The 13,152-nt window shown below is 42.9% G+C and overlaps 2 protein-coding genes across 2 annotated transcripts in view; one reads left to right on the top strand and one right to left on the bottom strand.

Annotated features, from left to right (window-relative positions):
* The first annotated feature begins 7,088 nt into the window (after positions 1-7,088).
* LOC112087458 lies at positions 7,089-8,615 on the top strand. Its single transcript, XM_024157379.1, has one exon. It carries the CDS (start codon positions 7,089-7,091, stop codon positions 8,613-8,615), a length of 1,527 nt encoding a protein of 508 aa, XP_024013147.1.
* A 4,414-nt stretch (positions 8,616-13,029) lies between these two features.
* The window catches only part of LOC112087457 (meiosis-specific protein ASY2-like), a 1,948-nt gene continuing 1,825 nt past the window's right edge, over positions 13,030-13,152 (bottom strand). Inside the window, exon 5 of the mRNA XM_024157378.1 lies at positions 13,030-13,125. Coding sequence (XP_024013146.1) covers positions 13,030-13,125 — 96 coding nt within the window. The remainder of the gene's footprint in view (positions 13,126-13,152) is intronic.

The raw sequence follows: 13,152 nt of genomic DNA, 5'->3' as shown, positions 1-13,152 counted from the left end.
AGCCAACAATTAAGTTTGTATTACAAAATTTAAGTTTACATTTCAATTGTATGTTTGTGTTGTTTCTGTTTTTTTTGTAATTTCATAATGTAATAATTTAATTAATTGTCTTTATTTCCATTAAAAAAAAACATAATTTTTTTTTCTTACAAGAAACCTATGTAAGTTTCTACCAATGGACCATTAAAAAAACAGGGTTTCTTTTAATAGTTTCTTGATACAAATCAATTCATTAAATATTCATAAGAAACTCATTAGAGGTAATACCAATAATCATGCTCTTAAAACAGGAAACATATCTTACCTAAAAGTAAGATATCTCCTCTGATTAAATTTATTCAGCTAAGATATGGTATTAACCATGGTCTAAGTCTCTAAGAGTATTTATTTATAGCGATATACAATACACATACAGTATAACTCTGAATCTATTAGATCTACTAAACTTCTGAATATACAATGTATACTTTCATTCCAAAAAAATATAGAAATATACTGATTGGCAAAAAAAAAAAATTAAAAACTGTAAAGGTTTTAGAAAAAATTAAAATCTTAAAAACCATTAGTTAACCAATCAGACTTTATTGGTTTAAAAGTTTTTAAAATCAAAAACTGCTCCTAAATTTTTTCACAGCTTTTTCTCTATTTTTTCACATATTTTTTTTAAAAGCTCATATTTGTGGTTTTTACTTTTTTTTTTAAATCATAATTATTTATTTTACAGCCAAAGTTTTAATAAGTTATAATCTAACATTAAAATCTAAAGTCACAGTCCTTCCCAATCAGACCTTAAATCTCTTCTATGTTCACACTTTGTAGTTAATGCCACGTTGTGGTAATGTGGTGTAACATGCAAGACATTATTTTTTTATTGGTCAATTTATATATATATATTTTTTAAAATGCTATTGTAATGTATTTTGAAGAACAATTAAGACTAGGCCCCACACAAATGCAAATCTATATTTTAATGATACTGTATCTAGAAGAATGATTATACTGTTGGATTTTCTAAAGAAAATGCCGAAATGATAAAGAGTATGGCTGCTTAAAAAATATTCAAAATAGTGTATTCCCATAATGTTGTTATAAGGCTATAAATAGAAAAACGTATATAGGAGATTAAAATTTTCTTTACAAAATATTTTTAGGTAAGACAAAGAGCATAAAAAAATATGTGAAGGGTGAGTCTGTGGTCTCGGCTGGCTTGAGAGCGACAGGTCACAACGGTCACCAAGACCAAATGTGGAACACGCGCTGGGGGGGACCATTGTACGGACAAAACCCATTTTCTGCCGAGACTCAAACTCATTTCTTTTCATGGGCTTCACTTCTATTTTGGGCCTTAACACTTATTCAGCCTTAAGATGCCTTGCTCAATACTCTCCCTCAAGCTTAGTCGTAGAGCATCCAAAGACTAAGTTTGGAGATTCATGCACCTCATCTCATTAAAAACCTCAACAAAAAAAAACCGCGTGGGACAAAATTTTGTTGAGGGAAAAAGAGTATGAAGCACATGAGTCAGAGAGCATGAGATCAAAGCTTGGTAAGATCCACAAGCCCAAGTTTACCAAAGATCTGGTTGCAAACTTTGAGACTTACGGATTTTGTAAAAATATCTGCAAGCTGGTCTTCACTTCTAGTGTAGCACGACAGAACGATTCCTTTCTCAATCGCCTCTCTAACTTTATGATAGTCTATTTCAATAGACTTAGTCCTCTCATGAAACACAGAGTTGGTGGCTATATGGATGGCAGCTTGATTATCACAATGCATAGTGATGGGGTTGTCTTGTTCAATACCGAAGTCTTTCAAGAGAGGGCTTTGAGCCATGTTAATTCACTGGTAAGCTTTCCCATGGCTCTATACTCGGCTTATGTTGTTGAACAAGATACCACCTTCTGTTTCTTAGTCTTCCAAGTCACAAGATTTCCACCAATAAAGGTATTGTAGACTTTTTATCAACTCGATCATCAGCCCAATCTGAGTTCACAATACCCCCACAATCTCTGTATTGTTGTTCTTATCCATCCAGATTCCTTGGTCTGGACTCCCTTTGAGATATATCAGAATCCTCTCCAGCATACTCCAATGATACACGGTTGGAGCTTGCATATGTTGACTCACTTGATTAACGGCAAAGCATAGATCTGGTGTTGTGAGAGTAAGGTAGATCAGTTTTCCCACAAGTCTTCTATATTTAGATACATCCTTGAAGGCTTCATCCGTTTTCTCCCCCTTTCGATTGACTTTGTAGCCATCTTCAAGCGGTGTTTTAGCTAGTTTTGCACCAACTTTTTTAGTTTCTGTAAGGAGATCAATGGTGTATTTTCTCTGAGAAAGAAATAGACTCTCCGGAGATCTACAAACTTCAATGCCGAGAAATTACTTGAGCTTTCCAAGGTCCTTGATGTCAAAGACAGAGTTGAGAAAAGCCTTTGTAGACTTGATTCCTTCCTTGTCATCTCCAGATATGATGAGATCATCCACATAAACAAGAACCAGTATTAGACCTTGTGAACTCTTGACAGTAAATAAGGTATGATCTGAATGGGATTTCTTGAAACTCCGAGCCATAAGACTGGTGCTTAGCTTGTTATACCAGGCTCGTGAAGATTGTTTTAGTCCATATATAGCTTTTCTCAGTCTCAAAACCTTTCCTGGTGCAACACTCCATACCCGGTGTAGGAGTCATATAGACTCTTCTTGGAGCTCACCTTGAAGAAATGCATTTTTCACATCCATTTGCTAAATATCCCAAGAGAGATTCATAGCTAGAAAAAGTACTACTCTCACGGTGTGTAGCTTGGCAACTGGAGCAAAAGTATATGTGTAATCTTCTCCAAATGTCTGAGTAAACCCTCTTGCAACCAACCGAGCCTTGTATATATCTCTCGATTTCACCATTACTTTTATACTTAATGCTGAAAACCCATTTAGAACTCACGGCCCTCTTCCCTGGTGGAAACTCAGCTTCATCCCAGCTGTGATTGCGTTCCATGGCTCATCTTTCATCACTGATGGCTCCAACCCACTCTTTCTTGTCCTTAGCCTCCTCATAGCTCTTAGGAATCTCATGTTCTTCAATCTTTCCAAGAAACGCTTGATGATCTGATGGCAACAAGGCAAGAGAACAAACAGCCTGAATTGGATGAGCTACGACCTGACTATTGTAGTATACTATAGTGTTGACCCAGTTTGATGGATCTGGCAACCTCCATCAAATGTCTATTTTTCCTCTCAGCAACTCCATTTTGTTGTGGAGTGTAAGGGAAACTGGTTTGGTGTAAGATGCCATGTTTTGCTAGATGTTCTTTGAACTTATGACTTGTGTACTCGCCTCCATTATCTGATCTAATAACCTTAATCTTGGCATTAAAATTATTAGTCACATAATTTTGAAAGTTTGTAAAGGCCTCAAATACACGATCTTTAGAGGGAAGTAAAGTGATCCATGTATACTTTAATTTTTCATCAATAAAGGTCACAACATATTTATTACTATCCCTAGACATGCAAGGTGAGGTCCAAACATCAGAATGAACCAAGTCAAAACAATGTTCATAAATAGTAGATGATTTAGGAAGACAGCTCGACAATGTTTACCAAGAATACAAGATTCATAACTAGTGTGATCAAAAGAAATATCAGGTAACATTAGTTCAAGGGCACGGGAATGAGGATAGTCTAATCTAGCATGCCAAATAGAGTTCAAACTTGTAGAAAACACGAATTAAAAGAGAAACATTTGAGTTGCTTGGTGAAGAATCCTCGAGAACATATAGATCATCTTTGGTTTCACCTTTTTCCAAGTAACTTCCCATTCTTAATACTCTGAAAGTGAACATCATTAGGACCAAATATTGCATAACAATTTAGATATTTGGTAGCTCTACTAACCGATAATAAGTTGGAAGTAAATTTGGGCACAAACAATGCTTTGCTATCTTTATCAAACAGTTTTAAATTTCCGGTTCCTTCTATGGGAATGCCATCGCCATTAGCTATCACAACTTTTCTTAAAGTCGGTTCTATGTTGTTTAAGAGTTCAGGATTACTAATCATATGATGAGATGCACCTAAATCTACAACTAGAGTACTTTTAGGTTTATTAGAGAAGAAAGTGATACCAGACTGCTTTGCGGCCAAAGCTTTGATGAGAGCCTCAAGATCACCCTTCTCCACAAACTCGGCCGAGACATTCATGGCACCATCTCCACCTTGTGTTGATGCACCGGCTCCTTCTTGAGAAAAGTTTGCTCTTGCCTCCTTAAACTTGTTTGACTTGAGGTGAGGATAAAGGATCCAGCATTTATCCTTGATGTGGCCCTTCCTCTTGCAATGGTCGCAGATCCACGGCTTCCTCTCATCAGGTTTAAAGACTCCTTTGTTCGCCGAGATGAGCTCTTGCTTTTTGAAGAGTCCAATAGATCCCTGCTCCTTTTGGATTCTAGCACACACCTCTTCCAGATCTGGGAGCTTATCCCCTCTCAAGATGTGCTTAATGAGGTCATTGAAAATTGGGTTCAAGGTGAGAAGCTAACCGAACACTTTGTCTTGCTCACGCCTTTCAAGAATCACCTTTGGACCCATTGTACTTGGTCTAAGCATCTCCAGCTCGGTCCACAGAGATCTGAACTTCCCAAAGTGCTTGGTGAACTCCATGTCTTCTTGGCAAAAGTCATTGATAGCTTTCTTCACTTCAAACACTCGGCTCAGGTTTGAAACATTTCCAAAGACATTCTTGAGGGTTTCCCACAGAGATTTGGCAGTTTCACAGTAGGAATATGCCTCAAGAATACTCGGATCCAGAGAGTTTTGGATGAGGCCAAGCACAACTTGGTCTTCTTGGAACCATTTTGCTTCAGCGGCTTTAGCTTCTTCATCCTTCTTTCCTTCTTCAGCGGCGCCTTCTGCTGGAGTCTTCTCTTCCAAGACATGATTCCAGAGCCCTCGTCCACACAAAGCCGTCTTTGTGGTTCTTGACCACAACAAGTAGTTTATTCCTTTGAGGATAACTCGAATAACCACTGGTTTTGAGATCTCGGTGTTAACATCGCTTGAACTTATTTTGTTTTTGAGAAAAGTTGAGAAACAAGAAAGAGAATGATGAACGAACTAGAGAATGAGAGATTTAGAGAATAAAACTTGAAGAATGTAGAAAAGAAACTCTGTAAATCGGAACCTAACGCTCTGATACGATGTTGGATTTTCTAAAGAACAATGCGGAAATGGTAAAGAGTATGGGGCCTCAAGAAAGATTTAAAAGAGTGTATTCCCATAATGTGGTTACAAGGTTATAAATAGAAAAAAGCATATAGGAGACTAGGGTTTCCTTTACAAAATATCTTTAGGTAAGACAAAGAGCATAAGGAAAAATGTAAAGGGAGAGTCTGTGGTCTCGGCTGGCTTAAGAGCGACAGGTCACAGCGGTCACCAAGACAAAGTGTGGAACATGTGCTGGGGGGGACCATTGTACAGATAGAACCTATTTTCTGTCGAGATTCAAACTCATTTTTTCTTATGGGCTTCAATTCTATTCTAGGCCTTAACACTTATTCAGCCCTAAGATACTTTGTAATATATACACGTTGTGGACTTGTGGTATAATTTTTTTTTTTCAGACAAATCAAATATATTTTTCATATCATAAATAATATATAAGAGGATATAGAAACATTTTCAATACAACTATTCAAGAAAATATAGAAAATTAAAACAATTTCGTTGAAGGAATGAAGAGTAACCATAGTTTTTTTAGAGATAAAATCAGTAAAACTCCATGAAACTTGCCGTATTCACCTATACGCATAGTTACCTGGCATGATCATCACGGTAGTTTTCACTATCAAAGTCAGTGATGCAAACATTTAACGGCCAAAGTTATGACAAATGCTAGCTAAAAATTGTCCCCAGATGAAATCTACATATAAATACTAATATTTAATTAAACTATATGTTTTGATGGACACCAATTCCACCTAAAAACATGTCTTTTCCAAATGATAGATTGAGATATAATAACCCATTGTCCTTTAATAGTTCCACCACCTTCACCTTGTTGGTTTCGAAAGGCCAAAAAGAGAATCAAAATCACAATTTTCTAACAAAATTAGACATCCTTAACTCTAACCCACAAACAACACAAATGCAATCGTTTACTCATGAATCCTGAATCCAAACTTGCTCTCCATTTTCCAAATTGGAGAGATCCAAATTAGAATCACAGACTCTTTGATGCTGTAAACGACATGTTCCAATGATGAAAGGACATACACCATACGGAGACGTGTTGTAGGTGGGCTGAGCACAGCCCCCTTTTTGTAATTTCGTTCAGGCCCATTAACGAAGTGAAAGCCCAATAGGATCAACAAGCCCGTGTGCGAAGAGTAAAACGAGATCGTTCAAATAGGTAACCTTTTTGTATCTAAGGAGCAGCTCGCCACCTCCTCGTGGATGGGACAGCTCGCCACGTCGACATGGATGAAGCAGCTCGCCACCACGACGCTTCGATAGACGGTCGGTCAGGTCTATCTGCCCGGCCGCCCAAGCTACTCTGACCGAGATGTAACCTAATTTAAACACTATAAATAGCCCTGTAACTTCATTTATTACGGGATACGTAATCTGAAACAAGGACAAGAATACTCTAGACTTATAATCAAATTCTTACCTCGCAAGCTAACATCGCTTAATTTACCTCGTCCAAACAACCTCGAAACAAACACCTCGAGATCACCTCTATTTAATCAAGAATCTTCGAGCTCCACCTAGACAAATTAACTGAAGTAACCTCGTGTGCGGATATAATACGACAATTGGCGCCCACCGTGGGGCTAAGGGATTTCTTTCTACGCAAAGAGGAGCTCGATAATGTCAGGAATTCAAATCAACGAAACAACTAACCTGCCCATCTCAACTACTGCCGAGGAGGGACTTCTTGTGTCACCAGTTAACAATCCGGAGACCTCGAATAGGCAGCCACCAACGATAAATCCCGTGAAAACGCAACTTCAAACCCAGAAGCACAAGATGCGAATCGAAGCACACCAGCAGCTCCTACCGACGTCGCAACGTTGTTCGCAACAATGATGGCTCGAATGGAAGAGCTAAATCATCAGACAAGCACTCGCCTGAACGAGCTCGCCGCGGCACAACTTTCTTGCCAAGATCAAGTCAACATATTACATTCTTCAGAGACTCAAGCCCCAGAGAGACGAGCCCAAGAGATTCAGCGCGTACAGCGCGCCTTATTCGGAGACTCACCCGCACCACCAACAACCGAAAATCATCCAACCTCGAACTATGACGAGGTAAATATCGGGGCTCCCGAACACGAGACACGTCGGCTTCAGATAAGAAACTTGCAGCAAGACGAAGAAATGCTCGAAATGAGAGCCAAATTGCGAGCCATGACTTCGCTTGTCCATCAAGCTACTAGCTCAGCACCCGAGATCGACCGTGTGTTGAAAGAAAGCCAAAGCACGCCGTTCACGACCCGAATCACCGACTTCCCGATTAGAACTCAAGTGAAGTTCAATCTCCCGACATATACAGGCAACTCGGACCCAAGCCAATTCATGACCGCGTTCAGCATTCAAATGGGCCGAGCACGATTCACCCCCGAGGAAAAAGATGCAGGCTTCTGCCAACTGTTCGTTGAAAACCTCGGCGGTGCGGCCCTCGTTTGGTTCTCCAAGTTAAAAGTGAACTCGATTGACAGCTACCAAACATTATCAACCGCATTCCTCAAGAGGTACATGATGTATATCCAAGGAGCAGTTTCCAGCGCCGACCTCTATCAGATCAAACAAGGCGAAAAAGAATCCCTTCGGTCTTTCATCAGCAGGTTCAATGCGATCGTTTCTCGGATCACCGTGACTGACGAAGCATCGCTGCCAGCTCTTCGGAATGCCCTGCGAATCGATTCGAAGTTTCGGGACAGCCTCAAGTTCAGTAAACCCCGAACTCTCGAAGACGCGCTTCACCGTGCCACTTTATACATCGAAGACGAAGAAGAAAAAGAGACCGCGTCGCCAGCAAAAGCAACACCGAAGCAGCAACCTCACAAAGATATCCCCAAACAAGATTATCAGGAACCTCGACAACACCTCGACAATAACTATCGAGGTGACAATCGCCGAGGAGCGACGTACAACATCAGCACTCAACAGCAGCAAAATCGCCCGTACCAAAACCAATCAAACACCTGGCAGCGAGGAGATCGTGGAGAGACACGACCCTTCTGCGACTATCACAACAAGTATGGTCACCCGACTGCGATGTGTCGCGAACTACAGGCCTATTTGCTTGCAAAATACCGCAAGGGGGAGATCGCATTAGCAAACCAGCCCCAAAACACCACGCCGCAAAACAGCGGGGCTCGACCAACGGCTTCCGCCGAACAGCTTCCAACTCCTCCTCCAACAAACGATCAATCCAACGACGACGTCGCGAAGAGAGACCGTGGAAACCAACCTCGATGTGACACTCCTCTGGCATCTCGAAAGAAGGTGTTTTTTTATCATGGGAGGCTTATCGATGTGCAACGATTCCGTCAGGTCGATAAAAAAGTACGGCCGCCAGGTCATGCTCGCACAAAAATGGCAAGTTAAAATATCCTCGAGGTCTACTCGATCGAAACGACACAGTCTACTCGATCGGAACGATCAGGCTTCCAGTCTACGCGGCAAAGACGACTCGCCTCGTCAAATTCGTCGTCGTCGACAAACCCGCCATCTATAACGTAATTTTGGGAACGCCCTGGCTGTAATCCATGAAAGCGGTACCATCGACCTATCATCAATGCCTCAAATTCCCAACCACCTTCGGGGTAAAAACCATTCGAGGTTCTCAGGGGATATCGAGACTCTGCTTCGCCGCAGAGCACAAGCTCCGATCCAAATCCGCGATTCCAGCCAAGGCGTGTCTTACAATTCTACCCGTAACTCAAGTCGATTTGCCAACTCGAGAAAGACCGAAGCAGGAGCTCGTCGTCCAAGTCAACATCGACGAAAGCGACCCCGAACGATGCGTAGGGATCGGAGCCGATCTAAAGGAGGAGATCAAGGTTGAGCTCGTACGACTTCTTCGCCGAAATGCAACGACATTCGCCTGGTCAGTAAGCGATATGCCCGGGATCGATCCCTCAAGCACAAGTCATGAGCTTAACATTGATCCTACGTTTAAACCGATCAAGCAGAAGCGGAGGAAGTTAGGTCCAGAAAAGGCACAAGCTGTCAATGATGAGGTCGAACGCTTGTCAAAGGCTGGATCGATCATCGAGGTCAAATATCCAGAATGGCTGGCAAACCCCGTTGTCGTCAAAAAGAAAAACGGCAAATGGCGAATCTGCGTAGACTTCACCGACCTCAATAAAGTATGCCCCAAGGATAGTTTCCCCTTGCCACCCATCGATAGAATCGTCGAGGCAACGGCAGGCAATGAGCTCCTATCATTCATGGACGCCTTCTCCAGGTACAATCAGATCACGATGCACCCCGAAGATCGTGAGAAGACATCCTTCATCACCGATCGAGGAACCTATTGCTATAAGGTAATGCCGTTCGGATTAAAAAACGCGGGCGCAACATACCAACGACTAGTCAACCACATGTTCGCCGATCAATTGGGACGAACGATGGAGGTTTACATCGACGATATGCTAGTAAAGTCGCTCACTGCCGGTGATCACATCGGCCATCTGCAAGCTTGCTTCACCGTTCTAAATCAATACCAGATGAAGCTCAATCCAACTAAGTGCACCTTCGGGGTAACTTCCGGAGAATTCCTAGGCTACATCGTCACAAAACGAGGAATCGAGGCAAATCCGAAGCAGATTGATGCCCTAATCAATCTCCCATCACCTCGCAACACTCGTGAAGTCCAACGTCTTACCGGCCGAATTGCGGCACTCAACCGATTCATCTCGCGATCCACAGATAAGTGTCTTCCGTTCTATCAACTTCTCCGAGGCAACAAACGTTTCGAGTGGGACGGTAAATGTGAGGAGGCCTTCCAACAGCTCAAGGGATACCTCGCCAGCCCTCCAATTTTAGCCAAACCTGAAACAGGCAAAACCCTCTACCTCTATATCGCTGTATCGAGCTCGGCAGTAAGCGGCGTTTTAGTCAAAGAAGACCGAGGCGAGCAGAAACCGATTTTCTACGTTAGTAAAACTCTGGACGACGCAGAAAAACGATATCCGACTTTGGAGAAACTCGCACTCGCGGTCATCATGTCTGCCAGAAAGTTACGACCCTACTTTCAATCCCATTCGATCATCGTCTTGACCAATCAACCACTTCGAACCATACTGCACAGCCCGAGCCAGTCAGCCCAGAGCTAATCCAGACCGACCTACCTGACGAGAAGTGGTCCTTATACGTCGATGGATCCTCCTTGTCCCGAGGCGCAGGTATCGGCATCCGCCTAGAATCTCCGACGAAAGAGATATTGGAGCAATCGTTCCGGCTCGAATTTCCAGCCTCCAATAATGAAGCGGAGTACGAGGCTTTACTCGCAGAACTACGTCTAGCGCAAGGAATCGGGGTCACAAAAATCGAAGCTTTCTGCGACTCCCAGCTCGTTGCTAGTCAGTATAGCGGCGATTACGACACCAGAAACGACCGAATGGATTTGTATCTTAAAGCCGTCAAAAACCTCGCTGATCGCTTTGAACTTTTCTCACTCACCAGAATTCCGAGGAGTGACAACACCTCAGCAGATGCACTAGCCGCCCTCGCATCGACGTCTGAAACACATCAAAAGCGCGTAATCTCGGTAGAAAGCATCGATTCCCCTAGCATTGTCTTACCTCGAGGAGTATGCGCGGTTCGAGAACTCGAAGCGAACAGATTGGACGCCGTCGAGTTACCTCCCCCCGAGGTCATCGATGAACCTGCCGAACAAGAGCCAGCAACCGAAGATTGGAGGATCGAAATCTTGCTCTACATTACAGACGGCCAAGTTCCACCCGATCGATGGGCAGCGAGGCGCTTAAAAAATCGAAGCGCTAAATACATTCAGTCACACGGCAACCTCTATCGTTGGAGCTCGACGGGCGCCCTGCTCAATTGTCTTCACGGCGAAGAGACACTTGATGTCATGCGGGAAACACATGAAGGGGCGTGTGGAAATCACTCCAACGGTCGAGCTCTCGCTCTAAAAATCAAGAACCACGGTCACTTTTGGCCAACAATGCTTACCGATTGCGATCGATTCGTAGCTCGCTGCAAGCAATGCCAACGACATGCGCCAATGATCCACGCACCAGCCGAGCTTTTGGCTGCTTCCTCGCCACCTTATCCCTTCATGCGATGGGCGATGGACATCGTCGGTCCACTACCTCGATCCCGACAAAAACGATTCATACTTATCATCACTGATTGCTTTACGAAGTGGGTCGAGGCCGAGTCCTACACCAAAATCAAAGCAACCGATGTGAAGAACTTCGTCTGGAAAAATATCGTATGCCGTCACGGATTGCCCTACGAGATCGTCACCGATAATGGTTCCCAGTTCGTCTCCGATGTATTCGAGGACTTCTGTGCCAAATGGAAAATACGACTTAGCAAGTCAACACCACGATACCCACAGGGAAACGGACAGGCAGAAGCGACCAACAAAACCATCCTCGACGGCATCAAAAAAAGACTCGAAGATAAGAAGGGCTTATGGGCGGATGAGCTGGACGGAATCCTATGGTCACATCGAACTACACTGCGCAGATCGACGAATAAAACCCCTTTCTTGTTGTCTCACGGCATGGAAGCCTTAGCCCCCGCCGAGGTCGGTCTACCAACCATACGCAGAACGATGTTGACACAAGATGGTAAGAAGAACGGAAGAATGATGAAGGATAGCCTCGACATGCTCGAGGAGGAGCGAGATCACGCCCTGTTACGTATGCAAAATTATCAGCAGCAAATCTCACGATACTACAACAAACGCGTGAAAGGAAGGCACTTCGAAGCCGGCGACCTCGTCCTTCGAAAGGTGTTCGAGAATAAAATACCGCGCCGGAAAACTGGGCGCAAAGTGGGAAGGCCCCTACCAAATCACTAACGTTGTTAAACCTGGTGTTTACGAGCTGACGACGATGGACGGCGAGATGATACCTCGATCTTGGAACTCGATGAACATCAAGCGGTACTACTACTAAAAAAAAAAAAAAAAAAAAAAAAAGGACGCTCGCCGAGCTATACCCGGTTGAGCTATGTCTCGAATGTGAACTACGATCGGCTTGATCCCAGTTTGTTGGGTACGTAGGCAACCTCTCACGAGGTACAGCTATTAATAAAATTTTATTTATACTTCACTTCGACATCTTTTCACTTCGACATCTTTCACATCGACATCCTAGCTAGATGTCCGATCCCCTAATACGCATTTCCCTACAATGCAAACTCTTAATCATTCCTAATGAACAAAAACCTTACGATTGTGAGAGAATAAGCCGGGACCAGTCCCGCATCCTTTCTTAAATCAGCCGAATAACTACGTCGAGATCATTCTCACTATTCGGACACGATTAATGAAATAAAACAGGGTAAGCCGAGTCATACTTCGCGCCTATTCTTCCCTTAAGCCGAGTTTCACCTCGCACCTATTTTTCCCTCAAGCCGAGTTTTATCTCGCACCTATTATTTCACTCATACCTGTTATTTTACTAAATTTTTATCCCGCATCTCGTACCTCGCATCCATTATTTTCGTAGGTCAAGTCTCGCGCCTATCGTTCGAGAGTTTTTCCAATAAGTAAGTTCTCACTTCGTTCCAACCTTGTTGAACCAATTTTCACCTCGTATCAAGCATTTCATCTCGAATCTATTGTCGTCTTAATTACGAGCTGAAACTAAGAATACCCCCGTTAATCGCTCTACTTTGCTTAAATACACCTTTATTATCTTCTTAAAAAAGCATTCATTGATGAAATTGATTCGAGTCATTACATTCGATGCAACATAACAAAATAATAATAAGTAAAAAGAAAAAAGGTGATAGCATATAAGGGACAGACAGGTGAGATCTACTCGTCAGGCTGATTGCCACCCTCGTGGTCCTCTTCATCCTCGCGATGCTCCTGATCTTCAGCTTCGTCATGATTTGAACCACCATCTGGAGTCTTGGGATATTGCGGGGGCATGTGTGC

Source organism: Eutrema salsugineum, unplaced genomic scaffold (genome assembly GCF_000478725.1).
Source record: "Eutrema salsugineum unplaced genomic scaffold, Eutsalg1_0 scaffold_17, whole genome shotgun sequence".
NCBI classification, from domain to species: Eukaryota; Viridiplantae; Streptophyta; class Magnoliopsida; order Brassicales; family Brassicaceae; genus Eutrema; species Eutrema salsugineum.
Note: the sequence above shows the minus strand (reverse complement) of the source record. Positions and strands in the feature narration are given on the sequence as shown.